Genomic DNA, 22,340 nt, shown 5'->3' with positions numbered 1-22,340 from the left:
GAAAATTATATCAGAATACTTTTATATGTTGACTTTTGCTTGTCGTTCTTTGAATTTGCCCAGCTGGGCATTTAGAGGAATGAATTTTCTGCCCTTGAAGTAAGTTAATTTAATTTTCTGATGGAATGACAGCAAATTTTTAGTTGTTCTGCTTCTTCTTGATTGATATGTTTTGAATTGCTGAGGCAAAAACAAGCAATCTCTCTCTTTTTAAAAATGCATTCTCTTTAAAAAAAAGTTATCACCCAAATGTAAATGTTTGAAAGAAGATGCAATTTTAAAAAAATATATAGAAATAAAGGTCTTTATTTAGATGTCCCCAGAATACCATTATATTACATAATAATAACCTGTTTCCCGAAAAATAAGACCCAAGTGGAAAATAAGTCCTAGCATGATTTTTCAGGATGCTCGTAATATAAGCTCTACCCCAAAAATAACCCCAGTTAAGTTTGTCAGCCAGATGGATGAATTTAGTACAGTATTTTCCCCAAAATAAGACCTAACCAGAAAACAAGCCCTAATGCGTCTTTTGGAGCAAAAATTTAATATAAGACCTGGTCTTATTTTCGGGGAAACACGGTAGAGGAAGTTGTCCTGTATTAGCTAAACTTTTGGTCCATTGAATCTGCTAATGTCAGGGCATATAAGATTCCGCTCCTTTTGAATTTTAGGTAGGAATTCCAGCCCTTCCAGAAGATGAGCAAATATTCTTTCGAGTGATTTTTCCCAAGTGAAGACCTGTGGGAAATCCTTTGTTCTGGATGTGTCTGTCTTCAGTATCCAGGATTTTTAAAATTTATTAAATTGATGTTCTTGATTTGTTTTTATAGCTCTGATAGTCTACTTTAATAATTAATTAAAACAATTTTCAAATGCATTTTCCTCTTGCGATATATGAAGTCTGATGGTGTTTAACACAGTTTTACAGTTTACAATATTAAAAGCTGCCTTTTCAACTTTGCAGTATCTATAACAATTTTTGTTTGCATGATGTACTACTATTTTGATAATTGTTGCTGAGTTCCTGAATTAATCCTTCTAAAATGTTTAAAACCAGTTTCTCAGTTATAACATCAGTATTAATCTTCCACAAATCCAAGGGTGAATCTGCTAATCATACTAAATAATATCTACAGATTTTGGTATGATTTCACATATTATATGAAGTCAGTCAGTTGGGGCTTCTTCAACAAACTATGGCTTATAGTTAAAGACATCCAATCTTCTAAAAACCCAGAGGAAACTTTCTGCCATACTGAACCTTCCTATTACAAAAGAATATGAAGAGGAAAGATGGACTGAGAAATACTTAGTATCGGTAATTCTTTGCCTTTGCTATTTGGTGTATACAGATATCTGTAAATCTGTTAATGGTTTTATGTTGATGAATTATGCTCTGTTGCTTGGATGTGGTTTGTAATTTAGTGAAATAGTTTGGCTTTTCAGAGAGGGAATGATTATTTTAGCCTCAGTTTACACTTAATTAAAAAGGGTGAGTTGTAACTAGCCCTTTTAGTATATTATGAAACTTCATGCGCACATTTTTTTTGGACATACATTTATTTATAAGTGTTAATGTGTAACCTACCTAAACACTGCAATTCTCAGTGTATTTATATTGGTTACCTAATCACCATTTTAAGCAAAATTAAAATGGGGTGGAGGGGGTATTTGCGTAGTCATGTTGAAATTTAACATTAATACAGCTGGTGAGATTAAATTTTATTTCATTAAAGTAGCTTCAGTTTTAATTAAGCTCCTCACATATTTCAGTAAGTTGCACCTAACTAACTGTTGATAACATTAAAACTACAGGTATCTTGGCTTAATGATGGTAAGTGGGAGTGGCACATGACCATGACAACTGATTGACGGTAGTTTTAAGCAGTTTCAGTTATTTTGTCTTATTTTTAGGAGGTCTCAGTTTTACGGATTGAAAGAGAGGAACAATATCAATACTCACCTTGTGATTTTTAGGGCTTTTTGAAACTGTTCTCTTAGCAGTCTAGCCCAGCCTGTTCAGATACTTCTTCCCCTTCCTCTTCTTTCCTTTTTCTTTCCTTCCCTTATTTATTATTTATTGATTAAATTTATATATCCCCATCTCATTCTGCAAAGGACTCTTCTATTACCTTCCTAAGGCAACCACTCCCCCCCTTTTAAAATAATTTTCTTTCTGTTGTTTCAGCTTGAAAGCGGAACAGAAATGCTTGATGGGCTGTTGTAAAATTTGTGCATCCATGAAAGAAATGGGAATTAATTACTTTATAATTGGGGTATTTTATTGGTGTAAATACTTTTGATCAATACTTATTAAATTGGTTAATACATTTTTTTTGTTTTGTCTTGCTTTTTCTGGAATGTAGCTTCTGGTACTAATTTATACATGCACTCATACATAAATATTTATTTATACAAAAGTGTCACATGTGTATTTGTCATTTCAATTGAAGTTGGCAAGATGGGCATTGTGCAAGATTTTGATCTTGTGTTTATAATTTTGTAATGTCAGAGATATTAACTGATATTACTTGGAAGCCTGCATTATACATGAAGCAAAATCAGAAGATTTTTTTAACTATGATTTCTTGGGCAAAATATAATCTGGTTCACACATAATACTAAATCATAATATGTGGTTTTTGCAGATCATACTAGGTAAAACACTATTGGTGGTCATATATTAGATTTGATTTTTGTCTCAGATTGTTGAAATGTGATTTGAGGATCAGGGACATTAATATATGTCTGTTGTCACAGTCTTTCTAGATCCATAATCTAACGTCTGTCAGTTCCATTGGAAGCAGTTTTTGAATTCCTAGCTTGCACACCCACCAGTTGAGAATTTTGGAAGTTTGTATTTGGAAAATACAGAGCTCCAGAAGATTGCTTAGGTCCAAGATATAAAGTGCTCTATAGAGTGCGGTAGAGCATTTTCTTTAGACTAGGCAAGAGTTAACACCTCTACAGCTTTGCCCTCCAGGGGCTCACAGCCTCTCCAAAGAGCAGATGTGGGCCTCTTGTTTGCTTTGTGGCAACAGGTGTGCTTGGCTGAATACAGCAGAAGTCTCATGCTGTCTCTTCAATTATATCTCTTCCCCTGGGCTGGCAGCGATTTCTGAAAATCAGCATTCTCCCCTACTATGTGCATTTTGTCCCTTTATTTTTTACAGTGAAGATTCTGAACCTGATCAAGCTTTACAATATGTATTTTCCTGATTAGGTTACCATCATTGATCAAGTTCAAGCAACATTTCTGGTTTATTTTACAAACCACTATTGATGGGGTTTACATAACACATTAAACCATAAGCAATGGTTTAACAAATGGTTGGATTCACACATGGTTGCAGTCAGGGGTGGGTTCCATTTACCTTTGCTACTGGTTCATAACAGGAGCATGCGGGCACAGAGCATCCGTGATGACGTCCGGTCGGGTAGATGGAGCCTGGCCATATTAAACACTATGCCTATTTAGGGCCTGAACCTCTTGAAATGTCTTACATGTCAGTGGGAATATCTGACTGTTTCACTATGATACAGTATTACTAGGCCTCAGGAAACACACATCCTCTCATTAGTCTTCCTTGGTGACTTGGAATAAGTTCTTGTCTCTCAGCCGAATCTACCCAGGTTGGTTGTTGTGGATAAAAAATTGGAGAAGGCAGCACTATGTATATTGACTCAAAAAGAGGAAAAATGGGGTATAAGTCGTGTATAATGGAATAAACCTAAACTATTCTAGATTTAATCTAGAAAGTTCAATTAGCACTCTTAGTAGCTAAGTTTAAATTCATGGATGCCAGTACCCAATACTTTGCATATATTAAAGACTGGTCCTTGTATACATTTCTTTAGCTTTGGGAGTTGAAAATGAAGAAAGTGAGGGTAGGTTATCTTTGCTATTCTTCTTAATTGTGAATACCAGGGCAGCTTCACTACTCTGCATGCAAAAGTAACCATCTTTCTCCCAGTTGCTGTGAAAACTAAACTTCTAACTTTGGGATCCTGGCAGTTGCTGCATCCAGCAAAAATTTAAGTTATGTAGTAACTAAACAGAAGGAAAGATTTTTCCTTAGTCCTGCTTGTTCTTAAAATAAGACTTCTTCATTAACTGCAAGTGAAATTATGATTGTACAGCTATAGAGTGTACTGGTTTTCAACCCTCCCCTTTCTCTTTCTCTTTCTCTTTCTCTTTCCTTTTCAGTTCTTCCTCCTGTGCTTGTTCCTAGACACAGTGAATACAACCCTCAGCACAGTCTCCTGGCACAATTTCGCAACTTGGGACAAAACGAGCCTCATATGCCACATAATGCTACTTTTCCAGACTCCTTCCAGCAACCCAACAGTCACCCATTTCCCCATTCACCAAACAGTAGCTATCCAAATTCGCCTGGAAGCAGCAGTGGTACCTACCCTCATTCACCTGCCAGCTCTGACCCAGGAAGCCCTTTTCAGATGCCAGGTAAGCTTCCTCTGAGAAGTCTCAGCAGCAGCTTCTTAGCATTGACAATGGTCTTGGGACAGCACATCAACCAGAGGGAGGCAAAGAGTGGAAATACAAAGGATTATGTTCCAGTGGTTTTAGTGCATTTATTAAACCAATAAAATATTTCCAGAATTTTTGATAAAATGTGCTTTCTAGTAACTGCATCGTTTTTTTGCAGTGGAACTAAAACATTCTGAAGTGAATATATCCCTCACATTCCAGAAGTGGAACTAGAAAGGATTTAGATGTTCCTCCTAGTAGGATAGTTTTGGCCTTGCTTTGCTCAGGCCACCATCCTCCAGGCCAAGACAGACTTGTTTATTTATTTTTTCTTACCTCAGGTTTGCTTAATTCTATCTAGGCTTCGTCGAGTCTACAAAATAACTATCTATCTATCTATCTATCTATATCTATATATATATAGAGAGAGACTGCTTACATAAATCATATGGATGGTTTTCCTCCAATCATGAGAGGGTATAGGATGAAGTGATAAGTTGACAGTTACTATATATCACTAAGCTATTTGTGCTTAATTAAAATTTAGAATAAATCTCCCAAGATCATGAGGCATTAATGTGTTCTAGGCCCACCAGCTGTTTGAAGGTAGAGCTTTAATAAAATTAATAAAGCTTATTTTTTGGAAGTAATATGATCATTCCTATTTAGCAATAGCATTTAGCAATAGCATTTAGACTTATATACCGCTTCATAGTGCTTTTACAGCCCTCTCTGAGCGGTTTACAGTCAACATATTGCCCTTAACAATCTGGGTCCTCATTTTACCCACCTCGGAAGGATGGAAAGCTGAGTCAACCTTGAGCCTGGTGAGATTTGAACTGCGGAACTGCAGCTAATAGTCAGCTGAAGTAGCCTGCAGTACTGCACTCTAACCACTGCCACCTCAGCTCTTTATAACATACACCTTTGCAGTAAGCTTTAAATGACTACTCGTCAGAATTTTTTTTTATAGAATTGCATTTCTATTCTGGGTTGAATTTATGGAAAAAAACAAACAAAACCCTTAACTGCTTCTATTATACTGAGATTTAGCCATGGAATCTCCAGAAACTAGATTTAAGCAACCAGAAAAAGGCAGTAGTCACTAAATAATGCTATAATATATGCACTATAGCATTATATTCTCCATTATTTCAGAAAAGAGATGTAATTTTATTTAGCCACCTTAATAGCAAAGGGTGTCCTTTATAGAAAAATTAGGTAAACAAGAATGTCCTGGGAATGGCTATCTGTCCATTTCTTAAGATGGGAGAATGGCAACCTCCAAATTCCCCCACTAAGTACGGTAAATGCTTAGTTCCTACAATTTTTTCCCCTACATTTTGGGTGTTGAAACCTAAGGATGAATTCAGTTGACAATAGCATACTTTTGGTTTAAGAGAACATTAGAAATAAACACCAGGGCAATGTTAGCATAAAAATAATATAGCGATAATCACCAGTGGCTGCAGACCAGTAATATTAAAAGTACCATACTTTTCGGAGTATAAGACACACTTCCCATCCACCCAAAAGAGGGTAGAAATGTTGGTGCATCTTATACACCGAATACAGCCATTTTCACCTCCCAAAGCCCCGCCCCGTGCATCCCGTTTTCGCCAAAAACAGAGGGTTTGGGAGGCCTGCAGAATGTTCCTAGGGGCTAGGGAGGGCAAAAACGTGTCATGTGGGGGGTTTGGGAGCCCATAAAACAGGCCCATTTTTTGTAAAAATGGGGCCGTTTTTGTTCTCTCCAGCCCCCAGGAGTACTCTGCAGGCCACCCAAATCCTTTGCTCACTCCGTTTTTCACAAAAACGGGACGTGCAGAGGGTTTGGGAGGGTTGCAGAGTGCTCCTGGGGGTTGGGGAGGGCAAAAACTTTTTTTTCCTTGTTTACCTTTTCGAAATCTTGGTGCGTCTTATATTCCAGTGCTTCTTATAGTCCGAAAAATACGGTAAGTCTTACATTGATGTTCCTTGCCATTGATTATTACATTTTAATGCCATCATCAATAAGTTGTGTTTTAAATTTGTTGTGCATTAGGATGTATTTGTCTGCTGATAAATATATTGGAAAAGATGACCTGTATGCAGATCATCAGCACTTCTTTCTCATATATAGGAATTTGATCTATTTGCTTCAGAACTTTCTGAAACCTATTTCCCCCAAGGAAAAGTAAACTTAGGTATAATTAATCAAAGAGTAATAATTTCTATGTTAGCCATGTTAACAGAGATGAGTAAAAAATGATGGTTTTGTTTTACCTTAGCTGATACTCCCCCTCCTGCTTACCTACCTCCAGAAGATCAGATGACCCAGGATGGTTCACAACCAATGGATACCAATATGATGGCACCTTCAATTCCTTCAGAAGTAAACAGAGGAGGTGACACTTCATATTTCAGTTATGAAAAATGTCTACATACGGCATTTTTATTTCCTCTTTTACATTTTCATTGCATTAATTGTCTTATCTTCCTGCTAGAGACATGATAAAAATAACATATATCTACTGTAAGTGTTGCACTTAAAAACAACAGTGGATATGCTCAGATTCTTATGTTAAAATTTGTGCAAAATGGTACAGCAGGCAAAGTTGCATCTAATTGAGCACTAGCATTCAATATATGTTCACACATTTTGTTTTACTTGGAGAAACTTCAATCACAATATGGCCCTATCAAGCTGTTGTGACTAGATATGCAACCACCTGGATAACTTGCCTGCTACTAAGTCTAGTAAGCAACTGAAAAGTATTTGAAAGATAAGAGTGAGCAACAAGTTCTTCATGTTACTTTAAAGCAAATTTTTAGTAGATAAATGCAAACACTTGGTAATTTTGTTGATCTGTTTATTGTAGGTAGTCCTTGTAGCTGACAAAGGCAAATTTACCAGTGTTTTGCTTTAACTATGATTTTCTGCAGATTTTATTTTTTTTATAAATGTACTATATCTTCAACCCTAAAATATTTTCAGTCCTTAGGACTGTCTCCCTCTTCTATTGATGTAAGCTGAGAGATTTGGTCATTGAGTTTTTAAGGGGTATGGTATGAGTTGCCACAAATTAATTACATGAGGGAAAGAGACAAGTGCACATACCCTTTGGCATTTAATTGAATTGACTTTGAATTTAAGAATATGAACACATTACAGTTAGTCCTTGGGTTAATAACTAGTTCTATTCCCTAAACCCAAATTTGTATTTAAGTCGGAATGTACACAGTGGCAAAAGGCCTATTACTAAAAATGGCAAATGGCATTGTCCTTCTTCCAGCAGATGAAAGCACTGAAGCAGTGCAATGTTTTTAGGAACCAATGAAAATGGCTGAAAACAGGCTGTAGCTTAAAAACATATGGCTTTTGGCAGTTCTGGAAATATTGTGCAGTTTCAGTGTTTTTTGAGCTTGAGGAAAAGAATGCCATACACCAGTGGTGAAATCCAATTTTTTTTACTACCGGTTCTGTGGGCCTGGCTTGGTGGGCATGATGTGGCTTGGTGGGCGTGGCAGGGGAAGGATACTGCAAAATCCCCATTCCCTCCCCACTCCTGGGGGAAGGATATTGCAAAATCTCCATTCCCATCCCACTCTGGGGCCAGCCAGAGGTGGTATTTGCTGGTTCTCCAAACTACTCAAAATTCCCGCTAATGGTTCTCCAAACTGCTCAAAATTTCTGCTACTGGTTCTCCAGAACCTGTCAGATTTCACCCCTGCTATACACCTTTTTCAGTAATGGGCAGCTTGTTCATATCCTTAAGGACAGCCCCTAGTGGTCCTTAATGATTAAGCCAAACATTAATCTGGGGATTGGCAGTACATTGGCCACCAGGGCTATGTTGTATTGAGTTGGATGCCAGCTAGATCCCAATTACACCAATTTCAGGGGAGTAATTATACATTTGCTAGAATTGGCATCAGAGTAAACGTCAATGTCTTTCTATGTGTTAATCTTGGATTATATTCCCCACCATCCAGTCAGAGTTGAACAAGCTTCTTGGATGAGAAGCAAAATGTCTTCAAAGAAAAACCAGAAAGTCCAGTTGCTTCTTGAAAAAGCACTTTTGGGACTTGGGATTATATTGTTTGGCAGGGAGCAAATGAGATGAAGCAAATTGCATTTAAGAATGCAGAAAGAGTAAAGTTGTCAACCTGATTCCTACTAGTAATATTAGTAATTAAAATACTATAATTAGAGTGATACAATACCTTCTCTTCATTTTATGAAGGGGAAACAGACTCTTCTTTCCATTCATATTATTTATTCCACACCTGTTTCCGCTAATTCAGCGAGCTTTTTATCTCTGCCCCATACCTCTACCTGATGTGCATGGTTACATCCTTTGTTTAATAGCCTTTCAGAAAGGTCTGCTGCAGTTCATGTTTATGAAGGGCACGAGCAATAAACGCAAACCCCGGTGCTCTCTGGCTACAGACATTTGGAGGCCTGTTTCTTGTGAAGATTTGTTAGTCTTAAGAGATTTTACTTAACAAGCTGCATCCTGTCAATGAAGTTGGGTAATTCCTATTGTTGGCTCATGCTGGGAATGGAGAGACAAAACGCACCTGCTCTGCATGACTTAAGGCAAATGTGAGGAAGTTCGTATGAAATCTGCCTCTTTGTGTGTGTGTGTGTGTCTGAGAGAGAAAGAGAGAGAGATGATTTCACTCTTCAGGAATGGCCAGCTGGCAGGATTTCTTCCTGAGTTTGAGAACTAGGGCAAAGCTGTGCAGCAGTAATAGTTACTGGCATCTTGCTGTGAAAAGTGCACGGAGTTACTAATAATTAAAGATTGCCTAACAGTGACTTGAAAGGATTAAAAATGCGTGAATTGTTTGCATCAGCACTTGGCCTATCCTTAACATATTGTGCCACCCCAACCATCTGTAGTTTTTTCAATAAACCATTTTTAAATGAACCGTGGCCTAGCATAGTGTTTGAACCCAGCTGTTCAATTTCATTTGTGAAAACCATATTGGGAACTCTCCTTTTTTTAAATATTGAATCATGTATTGGTAAATTCTTATCTATGCCAAAAAAATGTCTGGCTTTACATATTGTGAAAGCAGTTGTGATTTGTCAAATAAATATGGGGGAGAAGGTGCAAACCCCAGATTGCTCATTAATGTCACTGAGTAATGGTGAACAACTCCCATGTTTTTATTCTGGATCTACCTGATAGGATGGGTATGAGAATAAAATGCAAGGAAGCCCATGTATGTTGCCTCAAGCTGCTTGGATAAAAATAACATTGTGTAAACAGACAGTATCAGTCATATACATTTGAATTACTCTGGGTAAAGATAACTATCAAAGAGAAAGGCAAGAGTTCCTGGAAGCAATCAGTTTCTTTAGCCAGAAAAAGCAAAAACATCTTTCTTAAATTTGTAGTTCAGTGGGTCAAGAAGAGATTATTGTTGCTATTCATAACAAAGCAGCACTTTCCCTCTTAACACTTTAATGAGATTGTAAATTAAAAACTCATCAAAAACAAATTGGCTGCATGAACACAACCTGAAAATTATAGTGCAGAATGAGTGGATTCACTCCTCTTATATGAATGCTTCCAAAAAAAATGGACCTTGTATATCTTTCAGTTTCATTAGTCTTTGTTAAGATGTTTGAGTATTTGTAGCAGGAGGTCCTGTAGCTGCATTAATATAGTTATGTCAATTTATTATTCCCTTGTTGAACAGGGGAGCAGGGATTTTTTTTTTTTCTGGCTAGAGGCAGTTCTGGTCGCTGAGAGGAAGGAATGGTTATTGTTGACTGGAATTCTTCCTTAGTTGAAATCTGTAAAAAAAAGAAAAGATTAATAAATGCATCTCTTAAATAAACATTCCAAAACTACAACTCCATTATATTTTGTTTAGAATAATTTACAGTGTTTATACATTGCAGTAACCCATAACATGGGTTGGATTTGGAGGGGTCTCAAAAAAAAAAAAAGAATATCTATCTATCTATCTCTCAGGGATGAACTTAGGAATCCTTAGTGCTCCCTGAGCTTGGTTGTTTGCTTCTGACATTTCATTATATGACTAGGTTACATCAGTGCAAGTGAGTGTGGAGTTTGCCTTGTTTATATATAGCAGCTTGCCTTAGTTGGATAATGAAACATCTACAAGCAAACAACCAAACTCAAGAGAGCACCAAAGACTCCACAGGTTTGGATTCTGTATACAGTCAGATCTTGTGGTTTATAAAACAAAATTTATACCTTACTGTATTGTATGAACAGTCATTAAAGGTGATTCAATAAACCATGGGTAAACCAAACCTCAGGAACTGTAATAATTGAGACATAATTATGTGTTCACTTTGTTACAAGACTAAATTTGGTAAATAAATTCTTAGGAAGAGAACTTACTGTCTATTCCATAAGAATTTACATCATAAATTCTTTGTTTGTTGTCTTTAAGAACTATGCACCCCCTTTATTTTTGTAAGCCAACATGCAAAGCTGCTTAGAACTGTTCTTTTTTTTAAAAAAAAAAGAAATCTTATTTCAGCTTGCTCAAATATCTGCTCCACCTCCTTTCCATTTCTCAAAGCTTAGAATGCTTTGATTGAATTACTAATATGGTTTAAATATATCATATAATGGGACACTGTGGGAGAATTTCTAATTAGAAGCTACACCACCAGATTTTCTCCCCATGATCTTAAGCCAAAGTCTACACAATGAATATAAATAAATTAAACTTTAAAGCTCAGGAACTCATTAATTCTAGCATTGCTGATTTCTGTTTTTCTTCTGTTGCAGATGTTCAGGCAGTTGCTTACGAAGAGCCAAAACACTGGTGCTCTATTGTCTATTATGAACTCAATAATCGTGTTGGAGAGGCTTTTCATGCCTCTTCCACAAGTTTGTTGGTGGATGGCTTCACTGATCCCTCCAATAACAAGAACAGGTTTTGCCTGGGGCTCTTGTCAAATGTTAACCGGAATTCTACTATTGAAAATACTAGGCGGCATATTGGCAAAGGTATTGTTGGTTCTGATCATGTCAATACATTGGGGATGCAAGCTACATTTAACAGCTTTAAGGCTTCGTTGTGAAATAAAAGTATTCAACATTATTCATAAGTTTATCATTACAAAATGCTGGTAACCTGTAGGAATGGGATTGCACCTTTGTCCCAATGTGATGGAAGTATCTCCAGAAAAAAACTGATCATGCTGCCCAGAGATAGTGAGAAATATACCATGTTTCCCCGAAAATAAAATCATGCCTTATATTTTTTTGAACCTTGAAATAAGCACTTAACCTTATTTTCGGGGAGGGCTTATTATTTTGGAACACACGGGCTCCTCTTGCAGTCTTACCTGATTTCTAGCTCTGTCTCCCTAACCCTAACCAGAGGAAATGGCGGGGACCGGCTGAACATGCGCTTAAATATTTTCAGGGAGGGCTTATTTTTTTGGGGGGGGGGCTTATTCTAGCGCATGTGCTTATTATCCGGAGAGGTCTTATTTTTGGGGAAATACAGTAGTCTAATGCAGATTAAGGAAAGCTGCTACAACATTTTCTAGAAATAATCCATTTGAAAAGAATCTGAGCTATGGCTGAAATACTGGGTTTAATGGTAGGTCCGTATTATTGGAGGCTGAAATATCTATTGAGCCTCCTGAATACAGAAATATTAGGGTATTTTGTGCAATAATATAGGAATAAGGGAAAAGTAATTGGATGTGTCTCTTTTTAATCCACAATTGCAAATTGGAATTTTTAAGTTGTTTTTTTTTAAAGGCAAACAACTTTCATTTGAATTGGCAAAATTATATAACTTTAGTAGCATGCTGTATCCCTACTTCTAAGAATTGAAGTGGATAGTAGCGGTTTGGATTTGGGTTTTTTAGAATCTTTTTTTAATGATGAAGACTTGGGATGGATTCTATGGAAAAATAATTTTCTGAGTAATTTTGATGAATGGCAAAGGCATTTGTTGAAAAGGGAAGCATTAGCACACAGTTGTGCTCAAAATACTTTTAAAAGTATGTACAAGTAAGAGATCTTTGTTCCCTACCCCCCATTGGTAGTTAGGAGAGAAAGGATTTTTTCCAGATGTGTGTAAGACAATTGCATCCCAGTTAGGCATCATAAAGAAGTTGTAGTTTTGACTAATTGCAAGCAGATTGGCTATATTAATGCATGTGAATTCATGAATTCTTGTCTTTTGATAGTTTTAGGCTGCCAAAACAAATATCTAGAAGTATTCCTGTAGTTCATAATTGGGGAAATACTTAGGTGTAAGAGTATATGCAGATGACTAAATCCTTACTTTCCTTCCGCAGCTGCTAAATTGATTGAGGTAAATGCAACTCCTCATTTATATTTTGTGTCAGAAATAGAAGTTTCTACAATTTCAGAGAAATTCTAATAAACTTCTGTCTCTCTTATAGGAGTTCATCTGTATTATGTTGGTGGAGAAGTCTATGCAGAATGCCTTAGTGACAGTAGTATATTTGTGCAAAGCCGAAATTGCAATTACCATCATGGCTTTCATCCAACTACCGTCTGCAAAATTCCGAGTGGCTGCAGCTTAAAAATTTTCAACAATCAAGAATTTGCTCAACTTTTAGCTCAGTCAGTGAACCATGGCTTTGAAACAGTGTATGAACTCACTAAGATGTGCACTATTCGTATGAGTTTTGTAAAGGTAAGCAAGGCTTTCCATCTTTGTGTGTGAATGAGTGACTTTTTGAGCTAGAGCAGAGGTTCCCAATCTTTTTCGCCCGCGGCTCCCCCGGAAATCCGACCTGCAACTGCGCATGCGCACCAGACGCCCCAGAAATGGCGCATCAGCGCCAGACCCAGCGGGCGCAGATATTCCGCGGCGCCCCCATGACGATAGCGCGGCTCCCTGGGGAGCCGCGGCTCACACTTTGGGAATCACTGAGCTAGAGAAACAACAAGAATGCAAGTTGCTAACACTTCACTTCCTGATCTCCAAACATTAAAATTCAAAAGGCATTAATTTGCCTAAAACCTTAGAGTTCAGCTGAATTTCTCTCACATATGTGCATGTATACAAAAAGAGAGAGTTTCTCAAATCTGAACTGCGATCTGGATCTGCACAAAATGTGTTTGGGAAAGGAAGTATTGGTGGTTGTGGCAGCTGAAGTGTCCTGACAGCAGTCACAAACAGTCCTCCAAGCAGATGTATGAGACTTCTAAAGGATACAGCTGCTTTAATGCTTTGAAGAAAGATTTGCTTATTCCAGTACCTCTTTGGAATGTTTTGCATAGTTATTAAACCATATTTTGAAAAAGAATCTTGATCAGAATTTCAGATCAATTGAATGTTGGAATCTTTGCCATTCAGTGGAAAGTCAGTGGAATAGAATGGTGAATAATGCTCCTCTTGAAGATACTACATATTTTAGCAGTTTAATTTTGGAAGATAATATCCTATCGGGAATGATTTAACAATTAATGCATAATTTCTAGTAATTAGATGGATATTAAATAGATACTTATTTTTTTTGTCAGATTTATATCCTGTTTTTCCTTTAGGAGTTCAAGCCAGTGTACATAGCATTCCTTCCTCCTTTTTCTCCCCACAGGAATCACTTGCAACCATTGTGATTGTAAGTCAGGTTTTCACACTTGCAACCATTGTGGTTGTAAGTCAAGGACTACTTGTACATTGATGCATATTTTCCCCCGGGAAATAGAAATGGAATATTTATTACAAATCCCACCAGTGATATATACTGAGTTCATTGGAAAATTGCTTTATTTATTTATTTATTAGATTGTTATACCGCCCTTCTCCTGAAGGACTCAGGGTGGTGCACAGCCAAGTAAAAACAACATGCACATAGACAAAATTAAAAAGCATATTAAAAAACTGATTATAAAATGGCCAATTAAAACAATCCTAAAACCCCACTTAAAATTTCCTCAAGCTAGCCCGCACGGTGGAATAAGAAAGTCTTGAGCTCGCGTCGGGGAGTTGATGCAACCCTGGAGGCAACTCATTCCATAGGGCTAGAGCCCCCACAGAGAAGGCCCTCCCCCTGGGGGCCGCCAGTCGGCATTGTTTGACTGATGGCACCCTGAGGAGGCTGTCCCTATGGGAGCGCACAGACCGATGGGAGGCTATAGGTGGCAGTAGGCGGTCCCGTAAGTAACCCGGTCCTGTGCCATGGAGCGCTTTAAAGGTGATGACCAACACCTTGAATTGCACCCGGAAGACCACCGGCAACCAGTGCAGGCTGCGCAAGAGCGGTGTTACATGGGAGCATCGCGGTGCCCCTCCTATTACCCGCGCAGCCGCATTCTGGACCAGTTGGAGCCTCCTGGTGCTCTTCAAGGGGAGCCCCACTCCCAAACCCCCCAACCGCCGCAGCAAGATACCATGGTCGATGGTATTGAAAGCCACTGAGAGATCTAATAGGACCAGGACAGAGGAACAACCCCTGTCCAGAGACCTCCAGAGATCATCAACCAACACGACCAAAGTCGTCTCCGTGCTGTACCCAGGTCTGAAGCCGGACTGGAACGTGTCCAGATAGACAGTTTCATCCAGGAACCGGGGAAGCTGACATGTTTTCTCTCTGTCAAGCCATGCTTTAAGTCCATTACTGATAAACATGCAAAAAGTATAACATGACAATACACCTTAATTCATTAAAAAAGAAATATCATGCCTAATTATTAGTATTCCCTACTGCCTTTGTATAATAGCAACTATTATTATTATTATTATTTATTCAATTTTTATACCGCCCTTCTCCCGAAGGACTCAGGGCAGTGTACAGCCAAGATAAAACAAAACGGTACAAAAATATACAATTAAAATACAAATTAAAAAACTTATTATATAGTTGGCCTAAAAACTTTAAAAATATATAAAACTAAAAACCCCATTAAAATTAGTAATAAAGTTAAAACCAATAAAATTTAGGCCAGCCCCGCGCAAATAAATAGATGCGTTTTCAATTTGCTGCAGAAGGTCCGAAGGTCAGGTATTTGGCGTAAACCCGGGGGAAGTTCGTTCCAGAGGGTGGGAGCCCCCACAGAGAAGGATCTTCCCCTGGGGGCTGCCAGCTGACATTGCTTGGTGGACGGCACCCTGAGAAGTCCTTCTCTGTGAGAGCGCACGGGTCGGTGGGAGGCATGAGGTAACAGCAGGCGGTCCCGTAAGTACCCTATCCTATTGCAATGCTATGGCACCATATTTTGGTGATTTTATCATGGTTTTACTTTAATATTTTATCTCATGTACTCATATGTATTATCCACATATCATATGCTGTATAAACTGATGATTTATTTAAACTTATATTTGCGTTTGAATGTATAATGTGTTTTATTAAGTGTTATGTATCAGTGATTGCATCACCTCTGCAGATACCGTATGCTAAATAAATAAAAACTGCCTTTTTATTATCAAGATACTAATATCATCAGGATACGAGTAACTAACAGGATACTACTAACATTAAGACTTTTCTGTTTCCTAGGGTTGGGGAGCTGAATATCACCGGCAAGATGTCACAAGCACACCATGTTGGATTGAAATTCATTTGCATGGTCCCCTTCAGTGGCTGGATAAAGTTCTTACACAGATGGGCTCTCCTCATAACCCAATCTCTTCTGTGTCTTAAAAGAATTCTGAATTTCAGAATCTAGTGAGCCTTGCATGTACTTGAAGGATGTTTGGGTCAGACACATGAACAAAACTGGCAGCAGCCTTTATACTTGATATCTGTGACCAATTGTTAGATCAGGAAGAAAGCTCCTACTAAGTTATTTTTAAACATTCAATTTTCACAAATAGTAATCTCTTTCCAATCTTTAGGTAGGGGATTATAAAAGCTAGGGATGGCCAACTTAATGTCAATTGAACACTGTTCTCAAGCAGTGTTATTTAGCACATTAAATCACTGTATGTGACTCATTCATTGTAATTTGTCCTGAAATGAATACCCAACATTGACAGTTATACACTCAAAGGAAAGTTTGCAGTGGTATTTGAAAGTCTTGGTAATAGTAACTATCTTGGAGGAAAAAAAGGCTTCTGTGTATCTTCTGAAAACTGTGTATTGACCATAATGCTGCAAGAATGTTTTAAGTATGCTCTCTCCTAAATGTATGTACAGTGTAATTGGAATTTAGAGATGGACAAGAAATTAGATAAATGTGGGAAGTGGGTGGGAAGTGAAGCTGACAAAGGACAGGTAGAAATTATACTGTTAAACATAGCTTGTTAAAACAAGACCAAGTCTGTCTGTGTGCATTTCACTTTTAATAGTGGCTTCATCTTAATATTAACCAATATTTCTACCATCTCCAGCTTCATAGAGAAAGGGTGGGTCAATGCTTTTGTCGTGTACTGCACGGTCTGTAGATTTCAAGACAAAACTGTACAGTCTTTAAAAAATCGGGCAGTTCTATTATGCAGTTCACATAACAGAAGCAACTTTTTCATTTTGTAAAAATATTTGTGTTTTGCCAACTTAGCAGATATTAGCTTATGTTGGGAGGACTTAATCAATCTATTCAATTGTTTCAAACTAAAAGGTGTTTTTTTTTACTATTTTAATTGTTTTCTTTCTGCTAATGTTTTATATTCATTCAAGCTGTAGTACTTTTTCAGTATTTTATTTTTTAATTCCAAAACATGGGGGGGGGTTCATCCTTATTGAAGTTCAAATAAACATATTGCTTACTTTGATTAAAACAATCTCTTCTGCAACTTTGTTTATAATCAAGATGAAAAAGCCTATTAGTTTTGAGATAAATGAATGTGGATACCTGAAGAGTTGTTAATGTTTGTTCAGGAGTTCAAAATCATCACCATGCAAGAATGGATACTTAAAGTTCCCTTTATGGCTACTTAACACTTGAATAATTTGTCCACCTTCATATTGTGAACTTAATGGGAAATAGTTTTGCCTAAGCTGTTGTTATGTTATATTCATCATAGTTATGAGAGAAACACAGATAACTACATACGAGCTTAAGTAGTATGCTCTGATGGTCATTGCTCTAAAAAAAATTAGGAATGCCTGGTTTTTACATATTAAGTACAGTTCTGGCTAAATATTTATCTACATCTAGTCATTTGATTTCTAAAGTAATATGTTGTGCAAACTCACTTTTGCTTTATTTAGTAAAGGGCTGGTAAAATTATAATGTACAAATCACTCACAGCAACTGGAGACAAGGTATTGTAGCTAGATTCAAAACTGTAAAGGGAAGCATTAAAAAGTTCAAATCTCCTTTGAGTCAAACTCAAATTGTGGTAACTTCCAGAATTGCTTTAGTAGATTAAAAAAAATCCTTTCCAATACAGTATTCCCTAAAAGACTTCTATCCAAATGCTTATCAGGCCTTAGAATCCAATTCTGGACAAGATCAGCCATCAGCTGTGATAAAGAAAAGCATATCTACACAAACATTTTAGAGTCATGGACATAATTTTATTTCAAAAGCATTTTTGTAGATGCTGGTCAGATGAGTTTGAATATTTCACTTGAATATTCCAGGACCTGGTGCCTCTAGACTAAAAAGCATATTTTACTCACACTAAATAATGTTAAAGTGTCCATTCTTTATACAAGAATTTTAAAAAAACTGTTAGCAGAGAAATAATTTAATTAAAACATGTGTGTTTGTTCTCTTGGCTTTGAATAGAGACAAAGCCTTCCTGTCCCATTACAGCTGTTAATTTGCCTAACACATTAACATAATCTTATCAGTTGTTGTGTTTGTGAATGATCATTGCCTTCATAAGGTAAGCTTCAAGTGTCTATAACTGCTGTTTACAAGTCTTCCTATTTTAATCCCTTAGTTAACATTCTGCCTACCCATTGGCTCCAAACACATTTGTGATTGTCAGTTTAAGATTAAATGTTCATGCCTATGAAATGGTTCTTAGACTTCAAGACTTCAAAGTACTCAATTATATTAGTAGTTGACCCATTCTATGAAGAATGACTTCCTTTTGTCCACTTGGCTCCTTTTAATCAATTGTCAAATTTAATTATCATCTTCCAGAAGCAATCTTTCTATCGAATATTTTTCTGGTCGGGTATAACAAGGTCTGTCATTTATTGTTGGGAGAAGGAGTGGATGGACGAGACGAAGAGACCTGTGATTCTGGCAGCCTAAATGTTGTACAAGTAGACCTTGACTTACAACAGTTCATTTAGCGATCATTCAAAGTTACAATGGAACTGAAAAAAGGGACTTATGACCATTTTTTATACTTACGACCGTGCAGCATTCTTATGGTCACAATTTATATTCGGATGCTTGACAACTGGTTCATATTTATGATGGCTACCGTGTCCTGAGGTTATGTGATCCCCTTTTGTGACCTGAGAAGCAAAGTCAATGGAAAAGCCAGATTCAATTAACAATTGTGTTACTAATTTAACAAATGTGGCAAGAAAAGTCGTAAAATAGGCCAAAGCACAAATTTCTCACTTAACAACATAAATTTGGTGCTCAATTTTGGTCTTAAGTCGAAGACTCCCTTTATTCCCTTCAACATTAGCTGAAAAATGATTACCATGGGTGACATGCCTAATTACAAGGAATAAATTTATCATAATATTATCTATGCCTCCTTCTAGCAATATACTCCCCTCCTGCTTATGGTTATTTTTCAGATCATCTGGGCAGACTTCCAGACAAAGCGCTGGTTTCTGGTCTCCATTTCTTCTGTTGTCTAAAATACTTATGGATCTCAGATGCATTATTGGAAAAACAATGGCTAGACATAAACATTTGGCTTTGCAGTGTGCCAGGTTCATTTTTTTACTTTAAAACATTTTTAAAATAAAAGGTTAGGTGGAGTTAGAAACTTGGCAGGGTGAAAGGAGGTGTTTGTGGGCATACATTGCAATGTTGTGAAACCTTATTGTGTTAAAATTATACCTCCTGGATTCAGGATACCATAGGAAACAACTCAAGGTATTTCTATACATTTATACTTTATAGTTTCACAGCAAATAAGCCAGGTGCCTCCATAAATTTGAGATGTTATCATGCCTACATGCTGTGACTAGGTAATTTAAATCTATTGGTTAGCAACAATACGTAGAAATTTTTTGTGTAGGAAGTACAGTGAATCAAAACGCTTTGTAAGTACATGCCAAAGCAGCAAATAAGGTATTTTTCCCAATCTCTTTTTGTAAATTTGGGAATCCAAGAGGTTTTATGCCCAACTTAATTTTGTTTTTGGTTTTAGGTTTTTACATTTTTAAGACTCAAGTGGGACATCAGCATGCTGCAAAATAAAACAATAGCCTCAAGAATAATCTTGATGCTAATAGAAAATACTTGTATCTCGATTTACTTGGTGCTCTCTGAGCTTGCTTGTTTTCTTGCAGATATTTCATTACACAAACTAGCTAACATCACCAGTGCTAATATAATCTTGATGTCTGTTGATACTACTGGGATCTTACATTTTAAAAGGCATTTACCAAAAGCTGCACAGCCAAGGGGAGCTCTTAAAAACAAAGCTGCCCCCTCCCCTCAGAGCTAGAGTGGGTGATGAGCCTCTTGGGTATTACATGGCTCTGCTTAGAGACTGAATTCTTTTCCAGACATATTGTTGTTCTTATGTGTTTTTAAAGGCTTTTCATGCTTTACTGAGTTGCAATAGAGTCTGGTGGCCTTATGTATTTAATTAAATAAATAGTAAACAGGTGGCTTGTAACTAATCATGTCCCTCATACCAGCTGTACATGTCCACAACATGCTCACAACATCCCAAATACTCACTTTGTTTTACTTTCTGCTTTGACATTTTGTTAGTCCAATAAATAAATAATAAAATTATACTCCAAAAGGATGGAGACAGTAGAAGGTACACAGTAGTGACAAATGTGTTTTTAGGATTGTGTTAAATTTGTAAACCCTTATAAAGGCATGGTTTGCTATCCAAGCAATGGTTTTACATAATATGTACATCTAATCAAAATCTTTAAATAGAATGAGAAATGTAATTGATAGATCTGTTTCTATCAAGTGAGGAGTGTACTTTACATTTAAAATTATAAAAACTGTTGGAATAATAAAACAATGATTGATTGTTCATTTTCGAAAATATAAAATCTACATCTCAGAACAATCTTAAATGTTGTTATGCATGCAAAAAGTGCAACATCATGAAAGAGCTCAGTTATAATGACATAGGAAAGTTTAATAGTAAAAGCATAATGAAATAAACATAAGAAACCCAGCCAATTCATATGAAAATGTCATGGTCATCACTATTCCTTTGGGATAAAAGAAGCAGTTCTGCTATTGACAATTTACAATGGGTAAATTCTGCCTTTTCATTGTACAAAGATTATTTCTTCTATAGGTGAAAAATGTCAATTGCTTTTAAGCACCATCAAGTGGCCAGAATGAATACTACTTTTAGACCAAAACAGTGCAATTATATGTATGCATACTCGGTTTGCTTTCTTTCCCTTTAATTCTTTGTTTCCTTCCTTTCTCCACAAATAATGCCGGGTATGTACCTAAAAGTGGTCTTTGGTACTTTTTTTCTAAAAAAGACTTGTCCTATATACACAGGCATGGTGGATTGCATTCTAAGTTGTTTCAATTTGCAGGATATAATTGAATAACTACAAATGGTAGTTAAGTGGACAATGTTGACTATAATATAGTGAGATGCTTCAGGTATGTTAATGTAAGTATGGACGCAGAAGGAATGATGTAAATAGAATAGAATAGAATAGAATAGAATAGAATTTTATTGGCCAAGTGTGATTGGACATACAAGGAATTTGTCTTGGTGCATACGCTCAGTGTACATAAAAGAAAAGATACGTTCATCGAGGTACAACATTTACAACACAATTGATGGTCAATATATCAATATAAATCATAAGGATTGCAAGCAACAAGTTATAGTCATACAGTCATAAGTGGAAAGAGATTGGTGATGGGAACTATGAGACGATTAATAGTAGTGCAGATTCAGTAAATAGTCTGACAGTGTTGATGGAATTATTTGTTTAGCAGAGTGATGGCCTTCGGGAAAAAACTGTTCTTGTGTCTAGTTGTTCTGGTGTGCAGTGCTCTATAGCGTCGTTTTGAGGGTAGGAGTTGAAACAGTTTATGTCCAGAATGTGAGGGATCTGCAAATATTTTCACGGCCCTCTTCTTGATTCGTGCAGTATACAGGTCCTCAAAGTATGTAAAACTGCAGTCATGCATACTTTGGGGGGAAAATCAACAAATTCCCTGCGATTTAGCTTAGCATGTTGGCTATATCAACACATTAATCCATCAGTCCACTATTGACAAACCTCAGTGGCTATGTTCTCATAACATGCAAACCAGAACTAAGTACAGTATGTAATATGATTTTGGGTTAGATAGTCTGGCTCCCAAACGATGCCTTATAGCACATTATCTTTCATAAATGAGCATGAACAAGTATTAAGATATGAGAACAAAAGAAAAAGGTCCTATAAATGTGGGATATAGGTTTCTGCCCTGTCTTCAACAAAATGTAGAAGAATTAAGATTATTACAATTATTACAAGATAATAATTACAATTATTATAATTACAATTATATTACAATTAAGATAATTACAATCAGTCACATGAAAATAAGTCTTCTTCAGCATACTAATTTTCTGGTACAGAGTCGGACATTTGCCAATTTGAGAAGCCAACATAACCTTTGATCAAGGTGATGGATTTCTAAATCAGGAAATTTTTATTCAGCATATGAATAAAGATGCTGGTTTGCAGCAATGTATGACTTTGGAGTTTAACATTCAGGCTAACACAATAAGGTAAGACTAAAATGTGATGTATGGTTTATTGAAAATCCAGGCAATGAGCCATGGTGGTGCA

General features: G+C 36.8%; 1 protein-coding gene across 4 annotated transcripts in view; it reads left to right on the top strand.

Moving 5' to 3' along the window:
- Nucleotides 1–20,528, top strand: part of SMAD1 (SMAD family member 1) — a 44,579-nt gene extending 24,051 nt beyond the window's left edge. For 3 of the 4 annotated variants that reach the window (XM_058192904.1, XM_058192905.1, XM_058192906.1), the window contains exons 3-7: nucleotides 4,211–4,468; nucleotides 6,763–6,897; nucleotides 11,257–11,478; nucleotides 12,897–13,153; nucleotides 15,966–20,528. In XM_058192904.1, coding sequence (XP_058048887.1) covers nucleotides 4,211–4,468; nucleotides 6,763–6,897; nucleotides 11,257–11,478; nucleotides 12,897–13,153; nucleotides 15,966–16,109 — 1,016 coding nt within the window. In that variant the 3' untranslated portion in view covers nucleotides 16,110–20,528. The remainder of the gene's footprint in view (nucleotides 1–4,210; nucleotides 4,469–6,762; nucleotides 6,898–11,256; nucleotides 11,479–12,896; nucleotides 13,154–15,965) is intronic. The other variant, XM_058192907.1, reaches the window with a different exon arrangement.
- The last annotated feature ends 1,812 nt before the right edge of the window (nucleotides 20,529–22,340 follow it).

The sequence above is a fragment of the Ahaetulla prasina genome, chromosome 8 (genome assembly GCF_028640845.1).
Source record: "Ahaetulla prasina isolate Xishuangbanna chromosome 8, ASM2864084v1, whole genome shotgun sequence".
Lineage (NCBI taxonomy): Eukaryota > Metazoa > Chordata > Lepidosauria > Squamata > Colubridae > Ahaetulla > Ahaetulla prasina.
Note: the sequence above shows the minus strand (reverse complement) of the source record. Positions and strands in the feature narration are given on the sequence as shown.